The sequence below is a fragment of the Heteronotia binoei genome, chromosome 2 (genome assembly GCF_032191835.1).
Source record: "Heteronotia binoei isolate CCM8104 ecotype False Entrance Well chromosome 2, APGP_CSIRO_Hbin_v1, whole genome shotgun sequence".
Taxonomy (NCBI): domain Eukaryota; kingdom Metazoa; phylum Chordata; class Lepidosauria; order Squamata; family Gekkonidae; genus Heteronotia; species Heteronotia binoei.
In genome coordinates this window covers 84,305,148-84,328,912 of record NC_083224.1, presented here as the reverse complement: position 1 = coordinate 84,328,912, position 23,765 = coordinate 84,305,148, and the positions used below count along the sequence as shown (strand labels likewise).

The window sequence follows — 23,765 nt, the reverse complement described above, 5'->3', positions numbered from 1 at the left end:
TGGATCACTGTAGCCAGGTCCTGGGGAGATAGCTATGGTACTAGCTGCCTGATCTGCTGAAGATAACAAAAGGCGGACCTGGCAACCATTGTGATCTGGGCCTCCATGGAAAGGGAGGCATCCAGAGTCACTCCTAAGTTCTTCACCTGTTGGGTTGGCACCATTGTGGCACCATCCAAAGCTGGGAGCTTGATGCCCATACCCACCCCACCCCAGGTACAGGACCTCCGTCTTAGCTATGATTCAATTTCAGCCAACTGTTGTAACCACCCAGCCACAGCTCTCAATGCTCCAGACAACTGGTCAGGGGCGGCGACTGGCTGGCCATTCATCAACTGATAGAGCTGGGTGTCATCAGTGTACTGGTGGCAACCCAGCCCAGAACCTCGGGCAATCTGGGCAAGGGGGCGAATATAGATGTTAAATAATATTAGCAAGAGAATGGCTCCCCACAGCACTTCACATATAAGTGGATGCTGTGAGGAAGTCTGCTTGCCAAGCACCACCCTTTGTCCCCATCCCTGGAGAAAGGAGGAAAACCATTGTAAGGCCATCCCCCGAATTCCGGCAACAGCGAGGCGGTGGGTCATAAGGTCATGATCGACCATGTCAAATGCTGCTGAGAGATCAAGAAGTATCAGTAGCGCTGACCCGCCTTGATCCAGGTGCCGTCTTAGGTCATCTGTGAGAGCGACTAGGATAGTCTCCATCCCATGGCCTGGGCAAAAGCTGGACTGGAATGGGTCCAAGGCGGATGTCTCACCCAGGAAAACCTGTAACTGCGCCGCCACTGCTTTCTCAACTACCTCACCCAGAAATGGTAAATTTGAAACTGGGCGGTAGTTGGCCAAGACCCCAGGGTCTAGTGATGGTTTTTTCAAAAGCGGATGAACCACTGCCTCCTTCAATTTCTCTGAGAAGATCCCTGTTGAAAGGGACAAGTTGACAATATCACCCAGGGAGTCCCTGATACCATCCTGGCTGGCTTTCACCAGCCAGGATGGACAGAGATCCAGGGGGCAAGTGGTAGGCTTCACTTCAGCCAGGATCCTGTCCACATCCTCTGGTAAGAACCCGCTGAACAGTCCAATATAGGACCAGAAGACTTAATATGCTGCTTCTGGATCCATATAGGTTCCAGCTTTTCCCAAAATGCAGCAGCTAGGTTGCTAATGGAGCTACCTTTACGGGAACACATTCAATGCTGGAAGTGTTGCATTGGTTGTCTGTGGCATTCCGAATTCACTTCAGGGTGCTGGTTATGACCTTTAAAGCACTGTATGGCCTGGACTACCTCCAGGACTGCCTCTCCCCATACGAGCCTCAGAACACTTTGATCAAGTACTCAAAATCTCCTTATGACCCCCGAGCCAAAAGAAGCATGGCTGGCCACCACCAGAGCAAGAGCTTTTTCAGTGGCAGCCCCTGCTATGTAGAACGCCCTCCCCGAAAACATCAGGGCCCTGTGGGACTTTCCACAATTCTGTGGAGCCTGTAAGACAGAATTGTTTAAACTAGCATTTAACAAATAACGGGGAGGTGACCACTATTCCACCATCCCACAGCACTGACACATGAGCCATCCCAGTACAAATCCAGAGTGCCAAGTAATATCTTATAATATCATTACATGGGGCGCGCTATAAAAATTAAAACCCACCATCTGGATCCTGGTGCGTGAACCTGGAACTGTACTACATATTTTAAATTGCATGAACTGTTGAAATGTTTTAATGATTTTATTGTACTTTGATTTTAACACTCCCTATTTTGACTGTTGTTAGCTGCCTTGAGCCCGTTTGGGGACGGCGGGATATAAATGCAATAAAATAAATAAATAAAATGACTCTCTTCTAAGGTATCGTTCATCATTTTGGGCCCTAGTTACTGACCTCTGATAGTAGATTTACTCCAATTTGTCTGTGAAAAAAGAACATTCAGGATCTCGGTACCTCTTATCTAACCAAAGACTGCAGCTACCACTGTCTTCCATTTCCCTGGGCTGAAAAATTGAGGCACCTGTTTTGGAGGAGGTGGGGACAGACCTGATGGTGTTATATTGTTGACTGGTTAATAACAAACTATAAATGGAATATGACAAAGAAGTAGAAACTGACTGACACTCAACAATAATATAATCAAGCGTTTTAAAAAAATTTCCAGGAATCAAATATTTAGGTCAGTGCTAGGATGTAGGGTTGTAGTTTCTTAGGTGGAGAATTTCAAGCATCCCCCTCCAAGCTTTTTTTCACATATCATTTTAACAGCATTGTCCAGTGTTTCCATATTTCTATTGAAAAGCACACTTTCATCTTATCTCTGCACTTTTTTCAAAATAAACATTCTGTCAAAACTCTGAGTTTCACTCTCTATGCTGTTCAAGATTTTGTAAACTGAGATGCATTCAGCCATCACTTTAGAGTGGATCCTTTTGCTTCTTTCCTTGCACTTGGTGGAATTGCCTTTCTGGGGCAACTACAGGATCCAGAGTAGAAACACTCATATTTATGTTCCCTATTCAGAGGTCGGTTTCCATAAAGGGTCAGAAAGCATGTTGTCTGTTGAGAAGTGTCTTGGATAGTGCATTTTTGTACACTGTGATATAAGGGGGAGGGGTGGGGGGTGGGCTCCCTCTGGGAATCCTACCCCCCCAGGGAAAGTGCATGCGCAATACATAGCCTCTCCTCTCCCGGTGTAGTGAACACCGCGTGGTCACTGTCTGGCTATGCCTGGCAGATGGTCACTGCAATGGCCTCTCCTGCATTACTGCATCCGTAGCAACACCTTCTCGCTGGTCCCCCCCATTTTCACAGAGTTTGCTACGTCATGGTGCGACCAAATGTCCGGCGGTATAACCGGATGGGCAGGCTGGGCCCACCAACCTCGCCAGCCTAAGAGAAGGAAAACTCTAACATCAAACCCGGGCAGATAGAGCTCGTTAATGTAACACCTACCACCTGGAGGACTCGCTGCCGGCGTCCCGGCTTACTGAGCCATGGCAGATGACCCCCAGGTGAAAGGGTGGAGCCAGTACCGCGCACACTGCGCTTCACCTAAAAAATTCCTCTGCGCAGGCCTGAAGGGCATATCCACACACACAACACACAACGCATCAAGTCCTGCAGTGATGGGCAAGGGGCGAAACGGCAGGTGGAAGGTGCCACTGGAAGCCGCAGTCCCGATCCTGCATGTAGGCGGTTCAGGGTATTGGTCGCCTGATGCTAACCCGGAGACGAAAGCATTTTTCGGCAGCACCCTGAACGACCAAGCAGCCTTATCTAGGGACAGCACTGCTTGCTCCACACGGAGAGGGGCCTAGAAAAGGTGGCCTAAACAAAGCTCGTCTCCCCCACCCCAGTTGGCTAGCCGCGGTCAACGGGCATCCTTACTTGCGGTCGAAAAATAACAACAAAGAAAAGGCATGCACCTGCCTCACAAAGTGTGCAAAGACTAAAGCTTGCGTGTTGGAACATCAGAACCATGCTTGACACAGTAGGCAGTGGTCGCCCTGAACGACGCTCTGCTCTAGTTGCCCACGAACTTCTCAGGTTGAATATCGACATAGCAGCTCTCAGTGAGGTCCGTTTCCCTGAGGAAGGTAGTCTTCAAGAACACGGTGCTGGCTATACCCTCTACTGGTCGGGTAAGTCAAAGGCTGAGAGCCGCCTTTCTGGCGTTGGCTTCATGGTCAGGAACTCCATTGCCTCCAAACTCGAAAACCTGCCAACAGGTCACTCAGATCGCATCATGTCCATGCGCCTCCCACTTCAAAACAAGCAGCATGCAACACTCTTCAGTGTGTATGCCCCAACCCTTCAAGCAGATCCTGCAGAAAAGAACAAGTTCTATGCTGATCTACGCAACCTCGTACGGAAGACCCCTACAGAGGACAAGGTGATCATCCTTGGCGACTTCAATGCCAGAGTAGGTAAAGACTCGGAAGCCTGGAAAGGAGTACTTGGCAAACACGGCATTGGCAACTGCAATGACAACGGGCGCCCCCTACTAGAATTCTGCATGGAGCACCAGCTCACCATCACCAACACTATCTTCCAGCAGAAGAACAGTCTGAAGACAACCTGGATGCACCCACGGTCCAAGCATTGGCACCTTATCGACTACATTCTGGTGCGCCAGAGAGACCTTCGAGATGTCTTACACACCCGAGTAATGCCCAGCGCAGAATGTCATACGGATCATCGTCTTGTACGCTGCAATCTCCGTCTTCACTTTAAACCCACACCCAGGAGAGGAGGTATCCCTCGGAGGAAGTTTCAGGTTGGCAGCCTCCAGTCAGCCGAAGTTAAAGCTGCCTTCCAGGCAAAACTCCAGTCAAGAATTGAGGACCCCAGTTGCCCCACAGACCCTTCTCCAGAAGCACTCTGGGAACACCTAAAAACTACCGTCCTGCAGATCTCTGAAGAAGTCCTCGGGTTCTCCACAAGGAAGAACAAGGACTGGTTTGATGAGAACAATCAAGAGCTCCAAGAATTACTGGCAAAAAAGAGATCTGCCTACCAAGCACATCTTGCTCAGCCCTCCTGTCCTGGGAAAAAAGCAACCTTTCGCGCTGCATGTAGCAACCTCCAGCGCAAGCTTCGAGACATTCAGAACGAGTGGTGGACCAAGCTTGCAGAGAGAACCCAGCTGTGTGCAGACACTGGTGATTTAAGAGGGTTCTACGAAGCCCTGAAGGCAGTATATGGCCCATCATATCAGGCTCAGAGTCCCTTGCATAGTGTAGACGGCCAAGTGCTCCTCACAGACAAGGCATCCATACTGAACCGGTGGTCAGAGTATTTTCAGGTTCTCTTCAGTGCCAACCGCGTAGTTCAAGATTCAGCAATCCACCTCACCCCACTTCAACCGGTGAAAACAGAGTTGGATGAGATCCCCACCCTAGAAGAGACTGTTAAAGCCATCAAGCAACTGAAAAGTGGCAAGGCAGCGGGAGTTGATGGAATTCCACCAGAGATCTGGAAGCATGGGGGCACAGTACTGCATAGCTCACTTCACAAAGTACTTGTCACCTGCTGGGAACAAGGCAAATTACCACAGGACTTTCGCGATGCAATCATCATCACCCTATACAAGAACAAAGGGGAAAAGTCAGACTGCTCCAACTACCGGGGGATAACCCTGCTCTCCATCGCAGGCAAAATCCTTGCCAGAATACTCCTGAACAGACTGGTGCCCACCATTGCAGAAGAACTCCTCCCTGAGAGCCAGTGCGGCTTCAGAGCTAACAGGAGCACCACCGACATGGTATTTGTTCTCAGGCAGCTCCAAGAGAAATGCAGGGAACAGAACAAGGCTCTGTATGTGACTTTTGTCGACCTTACCAAAGCTTTCGATACCGTTAGCAGGAAAGGCCTGTGGCAAATCTTGGAACGTTTAGGATGTCCCCCAAGGTTCCTCAGCATGATCATCCAGCTACACGAAGACCAGCGAGGCCAAGTCAGACACTGCAACGACCTCTCGGAGCCCTTCCCAATAGGCACAGGTGTAAAGCAAGGCTGCGTTCTCGCGCCAACTCCTTTACGATCTTCTTTAGCATGATGCTTCAAAGAGCCGCAGTAGATCTAAATGATGACAATGGTGTATACATCTGCTATCGTACCGATGGCAGCCTGTTCAACCTGAGGCGACTAAAGGCACACTCCAAGACAATGGAAAAACTCATCCGAGAGCTACTGTTTGCTGATGATGCTGCACTCGTCTCCCACTCGGTATCAGCTCTGCAGCATATGACGTCCTGCTTTGCAGAGGCTGCCAAGCTATTCGGCCTAGAAGTTAGTCTGAAGAAGACAGAAGTTCTCCACCAGCCTGCACCCCAGGAAGATTATCACCCCCCCTGCATCACTGTGGGTGAATCAGTTCTGAAGACAGTCCAGCAGTTCAGCTACCTGGGGTGCATCATCTCCTCAGATGCCAAGATCGACAAGGAGATTGACAACAGGCTGGCAAAGGCAAACCGTGCATTTGGCCGACTGCACAAAAGAGTGTGGAGCAACAAGCATCTGAAAAAAGGCACAAAGATCAATGTTTACAAAGCGGTTGTGATGACAACCCTCATCTACGGCTCTGAATCGTGGGTTTTATACCGTCATCACCTGCGACTCCTTGAGCGCTTTCATCAGCGCTGCCTTCGCACCATCCTCAACATCCACTGGAGTGACTTTGTGACCAACACTGAAGTCCTCAAGCGGGCGGAGGTTACCAGCATTGAGGCACTGCTGTTGAAGACGCAGCTGCGCTGGGCAGGGCATATTTCTAGGATGGAAAACCACCGCCTTCCCAAGATTGCCCTGTATGGCGAACTCTCCACCGGTCATCGAAATAGAGGGGCACCAAAGAAGAGGTACAAGGACTCCTTGAAGAAATCCCTTAGCACCTGTCACATCAACCATCACCAGTGGTCTGACCTAGCCTCAGATCGCAAAGCATGGTGGCACACCATCCACCAGGCTGTCTCTTCCTTTGAGAACGCACGCATAGCTGGTCTTGAGGACAAAAGGAGATTGAGGAAGAATCGCACTGCTACCGGACCAACCCTAAATCAGACTTTTCCCTGCAGCCGCTGTGGCCGGACCTGCCTGTCCCACATTGGTCTTGTCAGCCACCAGCGAGCCTGCAGCAAACGTGGACTATTGCACCCTTCTTAAATCTTCGTTCACGAAGCCAAGCCGAGAGAGAGAGAGATATAGGTAAATGTCTGGGCAGCAAAGTCTTTTGGTTTCTTAGCTCTTGATATTAGTAGTTGGAAACAAGAGTATAGTACCACAGATTATTCCTAATAATGATTTTGGTGGAAGGAAAGGAAAGGTCCCCTATACAAGCACCAGTTGTTTCCGACTCTGGGGTGACGTTGCTTTCACAACGTTTTCAAAGCAGACTTTTTATAGGGTGGTTTAACATTGCCTTCCCCAGTCATCTACACTTTCCCCCCAGCAAGCTGGGTACTCATTTTACCGACCTCGGAAGGATGGAAGGCTGAGTCAACCTTGAGCTGGCTACCTGAAAACCCAGCTTCCACCAGGGATCAAACTCAGGTCGTGAGCAGAGCTTAGGACTGCAGTACTGCAGCTTTCACACTCTGTGCCATGGGGCAGATGACATAACTGTAAATTGTGATCTTCTTCGTGGTCTCTGTACTTCACACTCATGGGATATAGCGCCTGCGCCAATCCCCCGAATCGGTACCTAAAAAGCCTGGGATTTTTCGCGCTCGGCACCAGTGGGCATGCGCAGGCATCCCAGTATGCATGCTCACTGGAGCCAGCACGTGAATCCTGCCAGTTCCTTTTTGTCCGCCGCGTTGTTAGGATCTCCTTTCAGTTGCTGCGGTCAGTATTTGGTAATTCTTTGGATTTTCTCCTTGTTATATAGCCCGTTTGTTTTTTCATAGTATAGTAAAGTGTTAGAGTTATTGTTTAAAAAAAAAAGAGAGAGACTCTTGTTGGAATTGCTCTTTGAGGCTTTATTTTTCCCCCATTCCCTCAGAGATCGTTCTGTGTGGGTTCTGGCGCCAATGGAAAGCCATTGGGGGGTTTTTAAACATTGCAAGTGTGGTAGCAAAATTGCACCTCCTGTCACTCCCTCTGCTTATTGTGTCTGGGCAAGGGACACCGAGTCGACTCGTGCCTGCATTGCTAGCGTTTCTCTAAACAAACTTGCAAAAACCGGGCGGCAAGGCTATCGGCAGCACTCATAGAATCGGCTCTCCGTCCACTGAAAATGGCAACGGGCCCGTCGGTATCAATGGGAGAAGAGGCCCGATGGTTACATCGGTCAATCTATCATCACCGGTGCAGACCGATATGCCGACCGAGCGAGGCTGACCCACAAAGCGACCCTCTGAAGGGTTAGTGGCGACCCCGGCCAAGAAACGTCGAAAGAGAAGCGGAAGAACAGACTTTCCCACACTCCTTCTCCTTCTTGGGATGCTTCGGTATTGACGCAAGCTGCTTCACCTGGGAAGATCCTGGCGTCTCCGCGTCCACGGAGTCCTTCAGTGTTGAGAAGCAGAAGTTCGCAGCCGATCCATCTGTCGGGATCTGAGCAGGAGATAGATCTGACCCAGTGCACCCATTCATCGAGATCAGGATCGCGTCGTCGGAGTGACAGTTGTTTGGTATCGGAGATAGAGGCTTCGGCGCCGAACGAACCTCTGGCACCTCTTCCACCGACGGTGGGACGGAGAGAGCTTGAACCAGCTGCTATGGTTAGACGTTTCCCGCCACCTCCGCTGTGGTATCAACGTCAGTGGCCTTGTTCCTATGGTTACCCATACCCGCCATACCAGCGGTACCCTCCACGTGACTTCCCTGAATGGGACCAGCGGTCGGAAGCCTCGCATCTCTCGAGGGTTTCACATCACTCCATCGTGCATCGGTGTCGATCCCTCCCGAGCAACGCAGAGAGCGAGTGGAGGAAGTGCAAGCGCGTTCATCGGTGTCGCTGCGGTCACCTGAGCGAGCTTCGACCCCAATACTGTCTGAGCACTCGGTGAGAAAAGACTCCTCGTCATCGGACTCTGAGGTCGATACCGATGATCCTGACTGGGCAGTGGAACCTTCGCCAGAGTAACATATTGCTGAGGACCTTCCCATATTTCCATCGGAAGATCTGAAGACTTATGGGGACCTGGTGAAGCGGATGGCACACTCCCTCTCCCTCACACTCCCTCTCCCTCACATCGATGATACCGTCTTCGATATAATGCAGAGAGACACATAGACAGCTGTGACCCTTCCAGTGACCAAAGTCATCCTGCAGGCGGTAAAGGAGCCCTGGGTAAAGCCGATCTCTACGCGGAGACTGGACCATATGTATCGGGTCCAGGAGGCTGGTGCTGAGTTTGTTTGCCCACCCCAAGCCCAACTCGGTGGTGGTTTTTTCGTCCTCTAAGGCACGCAAGACCCATTCTTCTCCACCTGACAAAGACGGCAAGAAATTAGACAATGCAGGCAGAAAATTCTATTCAGCTGGAGCATTGGGAGTAAAGGTCTCCAGTTATGCAGCGTGCATGGCTCGCTACCAATACTCCATTTGGGAGTAGCTCACACCGCTATTGTCTTCCTTGAGCAAGGAGAAGTGATCTTCGTTTAAGAAGCTGCAAAAGGAGGGCTTTGCTGTGACTAAGCAACAACTGGTTGCAGCAAAGCACATGGTGGATGTATCGGCTAAAACCATCACCTCTGCCGTTTCCCTGCTTCGTCACTCTTGGCTAAGGTCTACAGCTCTTCAGCCTGACACCAGGGCCTATGTGGAAGAGCTGTCTTTCGAAGGTGAAGGTCTGCTTAGTTCAACCACCGACAGTGTCCTTCAAGAGATGGACAAAAGTATTAAGACCTCAAGAAACCTGGGTGTCCCGGCTTCCTCCAGGGCTGGCAAGCCGAAGCAATGGCATAAATCTTGACCCAAGAGGCCCTACTGGAAATTCTCCCCCGACCAGCAGTGGAGACCTCGCTCTTTGCAACCAGAGAGTAGGTCCCCCTATAGGGGAAATAACAAAAACAGATTTGCTTCAGCATCTCAAACTACTGGCAAATCTAAGGGTGCCTGCCCACAGAAGCAGGGCCTTTGACTTTTCTGCAGCACGCATTGCCGCCCCTCCTTTGTCACATATCTGCCTCCGTCAATATCTTCTGGCTTGGGACTCCCTCTCCACAGACAGGTGGGCTCCTTCCATCATAGCAGAAGGATACAAGATAGACTTTGTTCAGGTTCCGACTCAGTCAGTGATTGTCACCACACATCCCTCCCCACCTCTGCTGGCGGAGGTGAGCAACCTCTTGCAGAAACAAGCCATAGAAGCAGTCCCAGTGGAGGCCAGAACAGGCGGGTTCTACTCTCGTTATTTCCTGGTTCCCAAATGGGATGGGGGATTGAGACCAATTATGGACCTTTGAAATCTGAACAAGTTTATCGTGTACCAGAAGTTCAGGATGTCAACCCTGCAAACAATCCTTCCCCTCATCAACCAAGGGGACTGGATGGCAACGTTGGATCTCAAGGATGCCTACTTCCATGTCAGCATCCATCCTTCATACAGGCTTTGTTTTGCAATAGGTTTCAACCATTTTCAATACAAAGCCCTTCCATTCGGCCTGTGCACTGCACCACGGGTGTTCACCAAGATGATGAGTGTTGTAGCTGCGCATCTTCGGCTTCAAGGCATAGTCGTCTTTCCATATATCAATGACTGGCTCCTTGTGGCGGAGTCAAAAGAACGTCTTTCCGGCCATATTGCAACTACTCTTCATTTTCTTCACACCTTAGGTCTGCAGGTCAACATGACAAAGTCTCATCTTACACCATCACGGACAGTTCAGTTTATAGGGGCCTTGCTGGACACAAGCCCTCACCGCACTTTTCTGCCTCAGCAGAGAGCGATGGACATTATCAATCTCATCCATCTCTTCCAAAGTCAGAAATGGGGCATGGCACAGCACTGCAGTGGATGCTGGGGCTGATGGTGGCGACTACAAGTGTGCTGCTGTTTGCAAAATTGAGAATGAGAGGTCTTCAACTGTGGTTCCTCAGACAGTTTCAGCCTTTACGGGACTCACCTCGGAAGAGGTTTACAATTCCACCCTCGATTCTCTGGACCCTGAAATGGTGGAAATCCAGAAATAACATCTGTCAGGGAGCTCCCTTCCATCTACCTGTGACGACAGTTATGATCACCACAGATGCGTCTTTGTGGGGCTGGGGTGCTCACATAGACTATCTGTGTGTAGGGGGCCCTTGGCCTACACAGCTGACTCATTGCCACATAAACTATCTGGAACTGTTGGGAATTCATTTCGCCCTTCGGTCTTTCCGTCCCATGGTAGGGGGGGAAGGCTGTGGCCCTGTTGACAGACAATACTACAGCCCTTTGTTATGTCAACAGGCAGGGTGGGACAGTCTCTCGACGGCTCTGTGCGCTAGCAATAGAACTGTGAATGGAGTGCCTGGAGCATGGCATCTATGTAAAGGTTGCGCACCTTCCGGGGGTGCTCAGTCTGCAGGCGGACTCGTTGAGCAGAGGAGCAGCATCTCCACACGAGTGGGAGATGCAGTGGTGCTTCCTTCAACCTGCGTTTCAGCTCTGGGGGTATCCTCAGGTGGATGTGTTTGCCACAGCCAGGAATTGGAAGTGTCCTCTGTTCTGTTCCGGGGGGGGCATGGATCCAGAGTCATTGGGAGACGGCTTGATGTTCCCGTGGAACGATTGGTTCCTATATATGTTTCTACCTCTGCCACTGCTGACAAGAGTTGTCAACAAAATTGCGAGGGAGAGACCGCGGTGCATTCTAGTGACGCCGTGGTGGTCTCAGCAGAACTGGTTCCCAATCTTGCTTCAATTAGCGAGGGGGGTTGTCTATCAGTTTCCGGTGGAACCGGACCGTCTGTCGGCCCAGGACGGACACGTGTTTCATCGCAATGTGCCTCATCTAAAGTTGATGGCATGGTTCATTGACCCTGTGAGTTCTCCAGCAGAGTCCAACACGTCTTTCTAAATAGTAGAAAGTTGGCTACCCGTGCTTCCTATGACAGGAAGTGGGGGAAGTTTCTTCAGTTTTTGGCTGACCCTACAGTCTCACCCCAACGGGTGGGTCTGTCAGTGATTTTTGATTTTCTGTTATCTTTGGTGGATGCTGGACTTTCCTTTTCTTCTGTTAAAGTTTATTTATCAGCAATATCAGGCATACCATGAGCCTGTTGAGGGGCATTCAGGTTTTACTCATCCTCATTCAAAGAGGTTTCTAAAAGGACTGCTCAGATTGCATCCTCCATCAAGATCATCTCCACAGTTGTGGGACTTGCCTTTAGTATTGGACAGGTTGACTTGGCGTCTCTTCGAACCAATGGCAACCTGTTCTCTTCAACTTCTGTCATGGAAGACTGCCTTTTGGATGGCTATCACGTCGGCACACCGTGTAGGGGAACTCATGGCTATATGTTGTGACCACCCATATTTAGTTTTTCATGAGTCTGGGGTGTCATTGGCTCCTGATGTTTCTTTCTTCCTAAGGTGGCTTCCCAGTTTCACCTTAAGTTGGACGTTTGGTTACCCACATTTTATCCCACGCCTTCCTTGGATGAGGAACGTCAGTGGCACGCTTTGGATGTTGAGCGTGCATTACTGTTTTATTTGAGTCGTTCTAAGAGTTTTTGCCAGGACCAGCATCTTTTTGTTTCTTATGCTGCTCCTAAGTTGGGCTCCAGAATTTCATCTCAGCGACTTTCGAAGTGGCTCACTAAGACTATTAAACTGTGTTACTTGCTGGCAAAGAAGCCATTGCCTGGGCCCATTTGTGGACACTCTACTAGAGCGATGGCGACGTCAGTGGCGTTCCTGAAGGGTTTCCTTGACGGATGTGTGCAAGGCCGCCACCTGGTCCTCTCCGCATGCTCTGGATGTGCATGCTAAGCAGAGGACTCATCTGGGAGCTGTGGTGCTGCCTCCAGGTATGTCTTGCTTGCTAATCTCCCATGAGTGTGAAGCACAGAGACCACAAAGAAGATAGACAGGTTGCTTACCTGTAACTGTAGATCTTCGAGTGGTCATCTTTGCATTCACACTACCCGCCCTCCTTCCCCACTGCTGACGGTCTCCCTATGTTAGGGGCTTCCAGCGGTCAAGAAGGAACTGGCGGGATCCGCGCACTAGCTCCGGTGAGCATGCGTACTGGGACGCCTGCGCATGCCCACTGGTGCCGAGTGCAAAAAATCCCGGGCTTTTTAGGTACCAATCGGCGCAGGCACTCTATCCCATGAGTGTGAATGCACAGATGACCACTCAAAGATCTACAGTTACAGGTAAGCAACCTGTCTTTCCTCTACCACAGATTGATGGGGTACTTCTGTCACATCTGTGAATGGGAAGCAGAAGGAGCTTAGACTGAGGCAGGTAGGGACAAAGCAACAGGCATGTTGATCTTCGTTCCCCTATTTTTGACTGTGATGTGCTTTCTTTGTAGCAGGAACCCAGCGAGGCACCAGTCCCCAAGAGACCACGTGGCAGACCAAAGGGGAGCAAAAACAAGGCTGCTTCAAAGGGAAGGGTAAGTGGAGTGGGGGAGTGGGGCCTTAATCTCTGGTCTGCATTTCTGTGTGCACACTACCTGGAAATAACTCTAAGGCTGCATCTAGATTGATGCCCTTAGCAAAAAAAAAAAAAATCCCTTCCCATGGAAAAAATGAATAATCCACATGAAGAGTGAAAGGCATTCTCTCAGCAATAACTGCAATTTGGATAGTGCATAGGCATTTTTTTCCAGTTATGACTGACTAAAAAGCACAAAGCTATGAATTTTGGTCTTTGGCCTTAATAATGGTGTTATCACAATATTCTTCTACAGATGCTTCTGATGGGCCAAAATGAGCCTGGATGCAGGCACAGCATTGCCTGAAGAGGGTAGAATGAGCAGGTACTGAAGGGATTAAGCTCCCACCCAGATCTTTCCCAAATATACCCCAGATCTTTGTCCCAAATGTACCCTCTATTTCTGCCTTCTCTGTTAAGCAAACGTGGCTGCAGACCATAGATCTAAAATGGTGTCAAGTTTGGCTCTGTCTCCATCTGAAAAATGCCATATTTCAAAAGAGAATTGGGTATGAATTTTGTCTACATTTTGATCTTGAGGGCAAAGAAGGAATAGAGGAGTCTCACAGACATTGAAACCTAACTTGTTTTGTGTGGAAGGTATTTGAATTAGCCAGACAGCTGGTGACATTTGCTTTTTGTGAGAGTGTGTCCTGGCAGCTGGCCTACATGTGTCTTTAAGGGGAGGAAATACACGTCCCGCTCATTTGTGTAAAAGGAAGATATGAAATTCATGTAGGGGAGTAGAGTGGCATGAACCCCTCCCCAGCTCCAGGGCTCTTAAATTCCTGGCCCCCTTTTTTCCCCAGTCTTTCATCCTGTATAGCAGCTGCCCACCCATATCATTTCTCCAGGCTGGTGGTGAGTGAAGCCTTGATGCCATCTGGTGCCATGCAGTCAGAAGTAGGTGGGGATTGGAAAGGCGACAAGTGAGTAAATAAATAACCCCACAGTTGGTAACTTGGCAGCTGTTGTGACTTTCTTGTTTTTGTTTTTTTAAATGCAAAACACAGAACTAATTCATGCTGAGCATATTCGGCACACTCTTCACCACTCCCTCCCCCATTATATAGACAAGGATCTTTAAGTGTCCAGCTGCTTTTAGAGCAACAGATGCCGCCTCTCGAATTGGCAGCCAGGCTGCTGGGGTTATTTCAGTGGACACCTTGGCTTAGCCCTAGCTTTTGACCATCTGTTCAGTCCTTAGAAATGTGAAGGGAAGAGAGCACCCAACAAGTGGTGGAGGATAGTTGCTTCTGCCTGTTTTGCACCTGGCTCCTTACAGCTGCTCTTCCACCTGTATAAAGGCCGAGAACAGGAGTCTGTCATACTGAATTGACTTGGCTGAATATGTTCACATAAGAGTTGGGGACCTAAAGCTGTGTTCTCTGCTCTGGAAAAGGGACTTTAGAAAAAGTGTTTGGCATACTCACATGGTGTTCCCTGTGATATCTACTTGGATAACTGCCTTCCTGCCTATACTCCCTATCGAACATAGCAGCAGTTGTTACCGTGGGTTTAGTAGCTTCCAGTTTGGTGTAGTGTAGAGCCAGTTTGGTGTAGTGGTTAAGTGTGATTCCCCACTCCTTCACTTGCACCTGCTGGAATGGCCTTGGGTCAGCCATAGCTCTTGCAGGAGTCATCCTTGAAAGGGCAGCTGCTGTAAGAGCTCTCTCAGCCCCGCCTACCTCACGGGGTGTCTGTTGTGGGGGGAAGGTAAAGGAGATTGTGACCACTCTGAGATTCAGAGTATAGGAAGGGATATAAACCCAATATCATCATCATCTTCGTACTGGCACTTGTAAGGCTACTTATACAGCTATGTTATGGATAGGAAGGGTGGGGGTCAGCATTTCATCCATAGCCCTTAGGCAGCATTCTTTGGGTACTGTGGATCCAAAGGAACAGCAGGTAATTGAGTTAGGTTTACCTTCCAGGCCTTCTCTACATTAAGGCAGCAGGTTGTTTTTGTTGCTTGGCCAGTTTTCCTTATGCATTCATTTTTCATTAAGCCAGAATGGAACACAGATGCCATGAAAATGATGTACACACAAGATCTGAAAAACCTTTTCTGTATGCTAGCCCCTTGTTTGCTGTTTGGATTAGCTGAGATTAGATTCTGTCCCCATCCCCCACCCCAAATTCTGCAGGTTTTGGACACAAAGACTGTACATTCTGTTGTGTAGCACCCAGCCTCTGTGATGCCACCCCCCGTTACTGCTAACAGGATTTTGCTCCCCTTTGGGGTAGTAATGGCTATAGCTGGAATCTGGGTTCAGGTAGAGCACCTGCTGTCTTGGGGGCCTAGAGGGAGTTCTGGATGAAGGCTGAGATTTGGGCTGTGGTCCTTAAAGGCCTGTCCTCAAAGACACAAGTGAAAACAACTTGGGAAGATGTTCAGGGGGAGGCACACAAGGCTCTGAGGATGGGGTGTGTTTGTTTCAAACCTGTTTTGAAAATATGCGACTCATATCCTGCATTTCTGAGTCATGGGGTTGGGATCCCAGATGGCTTCAGTTGGAAAAGGCTATGATGGGGAGGGATGACAAGGGAAGGTCTTGTGGCATTGACCCCCAGAAGGCCAGATGAAAGAGGCATTGTTGCCAACCCCAAGTGTCCAAAGGACACATGAGTCACATCCTCTGATCTGGCTTAGACTTCATGAGACTTTATTACTTTTTTCTCCTATTGAGAACATTTGAGAAACTAAAGTGTGTTTTTCTTGGCAGATGACATAATTTGGTTTCTTTCATTCATCGCTGTTCTCTAAAGGTTCACATTCACATACCCCCCTGCAAGAACATCACTTAAGGTTGTATCAGTAACACAGCATTTAATTGCATTTAATTTTTTTAAAAAAAAACTTTCATTAACCCTTTTTTGATTACAATGCTACTGTAGACCTCAACAGACAGTATGATGCATACTGAAATCAAAATGTGTGAGGGAGAGCAGGCTAGCCCTGCACTTCACCTACACAGAATCACTAGCTCATGGACACCTGTGCATAGGTGTTGTGTCCCGGTGATTAGGAACATTTGAAAAAGCAGTATTTCCAGTAATGCAAGCTAAGCTTACAGGTGTAACATTTCTATATATGCTGACAGTAGCACATAGGCAGGGCCAGTGAATTCATGCTCTGTCCCACTATGTATGTTTATTTCAACACACATGATGTCACTTGTAGAGAGTCTGTGTGTTCAGGGTCTCAGAATGAAACAAGACTTTCTTCTCTGAAGAATATTTACAGATAAGTGTCCTGCAGGCCATTTCAAGCAACACGCTTCCAAAGGATGTGATGTCTGTTAAATAAAACTGAATAATGCTTTTCCTGGCTTTCTTAAAGGCACATTGAATTTCCTGGAGCAATAATTCAGGAATGGGTCCCTAAGTACTTTGTCTGCTTAAGCCAAAACCAGGCTGCTTCAGTTTTCCTAATATTTTGTGACAGGCTGCCACTAGTTTTAATGAAACTGTGATAGTTGTAGTAAGGAAGAGTGTGATAAACTGGACAACTCTTGAGAAAGTATAATAAAGAGATAAAAGATATAGAAACTAGGAAGGGTCTGAAATATTTCTGGATTTGGTATGGTTGATAATCTTTCCTCTTCTTTTTCTGTTCAGAAAACTTCTGCAACACCTGGGAGGAAACCTCGAGGCCGCCCTAAAAAATCAGTATGTATTGTTCCTTTTGTTTTTGTTTTAAAGCCATAGTGGATAAAAAACAAAATTGATAAAAGAGGTCATGAATGTATTGAACCTCATGTGAATCCATTCTAGTCAGGGTCAAATACATTTTTGACAGTTGATCATCAATCTGATACTTTGTTCTGAAATTGTCACCCTAGAGCTATAATGCTGCAATCTCAGTCTTTGTCATTGGCTGCCATGCATGCTGAACTGTGCCTCTAGGACATGGTTACGGATGTTGGCTTCAGATGCTGACATAGGATAAAGCCAGTTATGCCTTCCTATGTGGAGTCTGATCCTCTTGCTTCAGGAGAAGTAAATGCAAGCGATGCTGCAACTAATTTGGAGAACATACAATAATCCATCTGCACAATGGTTGCACAACAGGCTGAGAAACTGGAAGACGCCCATCATATCAGCATCACTGGTATAATCTACTGTTTAAAATAAACAAGTGAACCAAACTTGATGTTGCATTGTTGAAATAAAAGAGCACTCTTCTTCCTTCCCCATCCAAGAAGTAACTGCACAAGATTATTTCTGTCTAGGCATGGAATGGTCATGCCCGAATGAAGGTAGTGAGAAGAGATGATTCTGTGTTTTGAACTAACTGGTTGCATTCTCAGAGGTCAATTTTAGGTTATCTACATCTCCGATGACAAAGCATAGGCTTGGCTCCTGTACATTTTCCTGCTTGTTCTCTTCTTTGTCCATTGCAGCAGTTATCCTCCTTTGCAGAACACTCTTTCATCAAGTGCTAGGCACTTCTGCACATGCAAGGCTAATGTCTTTCAAGGAGTTGAAATGTACCTAGTGTGAGAAGAACATGCTTCATGGCAGAAGACCACTTCCATAATGGACAAAGAGGACACAAGCAGAAAAAGGGTGTAGGATCCAAGCTAAAGCCTTGTTCCTACTTAGTAACTTCTCAGTTTAACCAGAAGCCTGAATTTTGGTGCAAATGACTCATTTCCTTCCCATTATTTCTAGATGTGTCCATGTTAAGTATTTTAACCTCAGTTTGCTAAAACCTTAATTCAAATGCCATAGGCCCCAGTGTATTGCATCAGTAAGGGTTCCTACTGAGGCCAGGGTACTGTGTTGTAAGATACAACCAATGCTGCATAGTACGTGGCAAATTCTAGTACTTCTTGAAGGTGTTATACAGCACATGAGAGGTTATTGGGTGTATTCTTGAAGTCCAAAGTGCTGTCACGGGTCTTTGGTGATTTTCTTTCTTACATAGTTGATTGAAACAAAGCAGTCATTTAGATTCCCTCCCCACAGTATAGTGAAAATGTTTTGTCTTTCACTTGCCTAGAAGTGAGTAACAGGAAGTGGCTTGATCTCTGTAGTTACCTGGCACAGACTTGGTGTTACCAGTGCGGCATTTGAGCATTCCTGCAGAGTGAGACTCTGGGAGCTTAATCTGGCCTCATTCTTTTAGAGGAGCCCCTTAATTTCATACTATTAAAGGTGCTCTTGCTAGCTATACTTGCTGGTTATACTGGCTGTTCTGATAGGAAATCCTCATTCCATAAGGATGCAAGCTTTTCAGTTCACACCAGGACAGATCTTGCATTACGTTGTATAGGGCTTGCTTTGGAAGGGTTTGCTTACAGCTGCGAAAGACTTCTTTATTACAATACCTATGTTTCTTATGATAGCTGCAGTCTTTACTCTTCCCATGTAGTCTCTGCCTGTAATGGAATACATACAAGAACATGGGATATGTTATAAAGGGACTTCTTTGGCCTTATCATTCTTGCCTATTAAGTACAGCTCACTTTTTTTTTAAAGCCTTGGTCCTAGCTGTGTAGTTCTTGTTCTGCTAGGGCTAATGAGAAGTTTTTGTGTAAAATCAGGACTATCACCCTAGGAGTATTTTAAATCCAGCTTTGGTATGGGAGGCACTGCCATTCCTGAAACAAACCTACCGGGCCAAGTGTGTTGCTGAGGGCAAAATAAGCCATGCTCTCCACTCTGTACAGACCCAGAGCATCCCTATGTTGCTGATGGCACCACAGAAGAAATCATGTAGTCCCAAATGTAGTACAGCCCTGCCAGAAGCAGCTGACTGGAAGAATGTGTAATCGGCAGAGGCAGCATTCCAAAATGTGCCAGCAGCCTTGTTGCATGAGGCTTTGGTTGTTTGTTGTTTTCCTCCTTGCAATCCTGACACAGAACAATCCACCCAAACCGACGCATTTGGCCTTTAATTTCTCAGAAAATGAGGTTTTTCTGACAAGGGGAATAAGAGCCTTGGCCACTTCTGCTGTTTCTGCAGTGATGATGGCTATCACTGAACTGTTAGGCTTGCAGCATTTTCCTGTCTCTGCCCAAATACGACTGTCAGCAGTAATGGCTGAGTGTATATGCATTCTCTGCTGCCGCTGCCTTTTTTTCTTGCCTCCCCCCCCCCCCAAACCTTGCTTGAAAGTTGAGGCTAATAGCAGCAGGATGGGGGAAGGGGGCTTCAGCAGAGTTACAGGTGAGACCCAGTTTGGCAGGGCAAAAAGCATGCCAGCTTTGTAGCAACATTTTTTCAGCAGAATGGCAGAAGAAAGCAGCCAATATTTGCCATAACAATCATGTTTACGATAGTATTGAGTTATGTCTGGCTGTGACCATCAACTATCAGCTTTGAAGTGCTGTGTGTTCTTCTGTAATAGTACCTGAGCCTGCTCTGGCGGGGAGGGCGGGATACAAATAAAATTTTGTTGTTGTTGTTGTACCTAGGAAGAGATGTTCATTCGCTTCAACATTGCTGTGAACTGACTTCCATTTAAATTACCATGCATGCAGCCATCCTGGTTGTCTTTAAATTAGCTTGCCAGACCATTTCTTCTTTTACTAGCAAGCTGGCTTACTTGCTGTCCACTCCCCTAAAAGTGGAAAAGGTTAAGTGAGTAGTATCAGTCATTTCCTTCCTCCACTAAATGAGATCTGTAATCCTGGAACTCGCTGTACGGACTTGGCAGGCACATTCCAAAGTGGCTTAAATATATGTTTTTATGAATGAAATGCAAGGAAGTGGAGGTTGCTGACTCATGCACACACTCAGCCGTGACTCATCTAATTCTGACAGCATTTGTGTTTCTTTGGAGAGAGTGGACGGGAGAGACCTCTTCAAAAAATATGTCCCCCCTCATATACACAGGATTGCTTTTCAAGTATGGAAGGGTGTGGATGTTGGAAGTGCACTTATTAACTGTGTGAACATATTGTGGTTGTGCAGGGATACAGAGAAAAGGTTTTAGTTTTGAGGTTAAATTGGGAGGAGAGTTTTTAACACTGGAGTCCCTCTTGTGGCATTATGGATGTAGGACAGCCAGAACACATGCAGCTTGATTGTGCTGGCTGTTGAGCTCACTTTGTGTAGCTTTTATGCTACAGGATCATTGCCTCCAATTGATTAGATGGGGGCAGGGTGATATAGATTCTGCACTATATCTACAGGGTTTACTCCTCCTTTAGTAAAGGATTTCTGCTACCTCAAATCCAAATCCTCAGCATGTGATTGGGGGGCAGGCAGTTTATGTGTACCCATTTTCACAGACTATTCCACCAGTGCTAGCAGGATAGCTGTCATATTTTTGGGGACTGAAGTTTATTGCAAAGGAAGCAGGAGTAAGAAATTATAATATCTGAAAGTACACTGTGCTCATACACCCTTCTTTTGAAGCAAGGTAGACCAGGGATCACAGTGAATTGACTAAATATTGTGATATCTTTGATTAAAGGATGTAATCCCTTGTTCATCTGCTTCCTATCTCAGTGTAGGTTTCCCCTGTGAACATGGCCTTGGTGCTTCATTTCCATCAGAGCAACAGTTTTTAATACCACTGCTTGGTTTCCCAAAGAAAGTGAATGTATCTGACACATTCTCATGCATCGGAGCTAGGTGGTGGGATTCCACATCAGAGGATTTGGCTTGTAGATAGGCTAAACTTCTGTACCTTCCTACTTTCTAGTAACTGAGTCCTTTGTAGGTTTTGTTGATGATGCTATAGAGTGGGGTCAGTCAAGCCAAGCAAAACATGACAAGTTTTTCAGCCCTTTTTTCATACTGTGCAGGAGAAGGAGGAAGAGGAAGTCAACATTTCCCAAGAGTCATCGGAAGAGGAGCAGTGAAGATGGTCAACTGATTCTACCTCACAACTCAGTTTCCTATTTCTTGTCAAAGTTTGGGACAGAAGAAGGAACAAAGAATCCTCTTTCCTTTCCTGCCCCTCCCCCCACATCCCCAATGTTCTCACAGTTAAAATAACAGCAACACTGGAATACGGTGTAAAACAAATCAGCCATCACGTTTGTTGATGTGTAATGTTTAAAGGGAGAACAGTGTACTTTGTTTTCCCCTCTCATGCGACAGGGTTAAAACTTTAGCCTACCAGTTTATGTAGTTCTATATTATCATCAGTTTCTTGGCCTGTCTTTTCAATACACTCCTTGTAGAGAGAGGTGTGTATATAAAATGTTCTATTAACCACTTATTCATGTTGAAAAGAGTGGGCAGCCTAGTGTTCCTTTACCAACCCTGATCTCCCCTTTCGAGAGAGCATACCACCCTCCCAAAGGATGATACCTGGCAGTGGCAAAAAGGTTATGTCACAGAGGAGAAAGGGGAGCACTGTATTTCCCCCTCCTAGAAACCAAGTTTAGTAGAAAGAGCCAAAGCAATGGAAAGGGGAACTTGTGAGATTTCCTATTGTGTACTACTTGCCTGGGTACCAGGGCTGATTTTAGAGGTTGTTCCTTTGCCACATTCCCTCCACTTCCTATGGTTCAGGTGTAATATGGTTCCTTGTAGTAGGCCTGTTTGTTCTGGTTGACCAGCATGCAGTCTAGCCTCAACCAGCTTTCTTGGAATTGAAGCATGTAGAGTTACTAAGGACAAGATAGGCTTTGCAGTGTATTTTCATTGCTGCTCAGTGGCATTGTTTGGGAAAGTTCTCCCAGTGGCAGATGAGTGTCAGTGATTGTGTAAGAGTCCTGTCCCACTCACCCATCATGATCTTAGCTGCCAGTTCCCAGGGCAGGGAGATCTGAAAGCTTTTCCCTTGGTGCCTGCTTATTCTGCACAGAAAAACAGAAGGATCTTCTTTGAATCCAAAGAAGACATTGCCATGACCAAGGAAAGCAGGATGGCAGAATTTCCCCCTCCCTTCCTGCCCTCTCATGTCTCATCTAGTTCGGTGTTTTCCCCACTGGGAATAGCACAGTTAGTATTTTTTAGCTGCAGTTGTCTTTCCAAACCAGGCCTCTTTTCAGGTTTTTTTTCCCCCTCATTCACAACTACCTCTGGATAATTTAAATTTCATTCTCTTAAACATGGAGTTGCTGCTGTTGTTGCTGCTGCTGTACTGGTTACAAAGTTTTATTATTCCAACAGGTTCTGTCTGGTTTCTTTTCTCTGGAACTGACAAACTGTACACTATAGATAATTTAGTTTGAGTTGACTTTAAAACTATTGTGCTATTAAAAAGGGATAAAGCTTACAGTTGTCAGACTGAGTGATCGGGGAAGAGGGGAGGTGCTTTGTGTTCATAGCCATCATTATTTCTAAGCGTCAACAGTCCAGACATTGAGGATATTGGGGTTCTTGCCATGATGCCCACAATGATGCATTACTTCTGGAAGAACAGGTCTGAGCTCCTGTAGGCCCTGTGCGCAAAACAACACCCAAATCTGCACAAGTAGTATTGGGCAGAACCATAGCAATGCTTGACAGCCTCAGGCCACACAAAGGATTGTGTCAATCTCTGCTGATTGCTCTCAGTTTAATTTTCACTAAATTAGAGGCTTGGGAGTAACCACCCCCAATAGCAGTGCTTAGCTTGATTATCCTTGACACACATTTACTCTTTTTAAATTAGTTTTTCCAAAAAGCTGATACTCGTTGCAGCCCAGTCCTCAACACCATCATAGTTAGGGGGCAAGGGGGAGGCTTTCCATCCAATCCTAACTTCTAAAAACCAAAACCAGCATAACATTAAGAGAGTCCTTCTGTTAAACTGCTGCCTAACTCCTAAAGATTGCTGGACAAAGTGGTTCTCCATCTGTGAAGACCAGTGGGTCTTCTAGTATATTCAGGGCTTTTTTTGTAGCAGGAACTCCTTTGCATATTAGGCCATGCATCCCTGATGTAGCCAATCCTCCAAAAGCTTACAGAGCGTACTGTAAGCTTCAGGAGGAATAGCTACATCAGGGGTGTGCAACGTAATATGTAAAGGAGTTCCTGCTATAAAAAAAGCCCTGAGTATATTTGTCCAAGTACCCTAAAAATGTGCAGCAGAGATTCTCTTGCTCAGATTGATTTGATCTCTTTCTAATCCAGGATGGCATGTCTTGCACAGTGCTAAACAAATCCTTTCAGTTTTGAGGTTGAGAGTGAATATGTTGGTATGAAAACAAACTTCATTGTTTTGACATTAACTAGTTGTGGGTTTGGTTCAAATGTTACAATCAATGCATATTGGTGAGGGGGACTGCTCTTCTTTCTGCCTCTTAAACCTGATCTTTCAGCTACCTAAGGGCTATGAATTACAGGGAAGGCCATGGATCCAAAAGTAGTTTGTCAATAGTATGACCAGGGGAAGGCAACTGTGTAAGAACAAGCAATAGTAGGGAAAGGGTGGGGGTATCCAGTGCTTTTATAGGTTGATGTGAATCTCTGGTCCATGCTAAAGCCTTCTTTGCTCCGTATTTGCATTTTACTTGAATAAAATACTTAACTGATATTTCAAGCAGTTTACTTGAATAAAATACTTAATTGATATTTCAAGCTTAATTGATATTTCAAGATATTTCAAGTTTGTTTAAGGAACATTTGGGAATGTTACTTCTGTGCTAGCATTCAGAGACTGCAGCTTACAGGTTAGTGGTTTGGTATACAGCAAGCCAAATGGGTAAGCTCAGACTCAAAAGGCATGAGGCAGAATATCTAACCATGCTATCTAAAAAAAAAAAATCC

The 23,765-nt window shown here is 46.9% G+C and overlaps 1 protein-coding gene across 4 annotated transcripts in view; it reads left to right on the top strand.

Moving 5' to 3' along the window:
• The window catches only part of HMGA1 (high mobility group AT-hook 1), a 45,451-nt gene extending 23,161 nt beyond the window's left edge, over positions 1-22,290 (top strand). For 2 of the 4 annotated variants that reach the window (XM_060231485.1, XM_060231486.1), the window contains exons 3-5: positions 12,975-13,058; positions 16,724-16,774; positions 20,867-22,290. In XM_060231485.1, coding sequence (XP_060087468.1) covers positions 12,975-13,058; positions 16,724-16,774; positions 20,867-20,923 — 192 coding nt within the window. In that variant the 3' untranslated portion in view covers positions 20,924-22,290. Of the gene's footprint in view, positions 1-12,974; positions 13,059-16,723; positions 16,779-20,866 lie in introns of all 4 variants that reach the window. The other 2 variants (XM_060231487.1, XM_060231488.1) reach the window with 2 other exon arrangements.
• Positions 22,291-23,765: the final 1,475 nt, after the last annotated feature.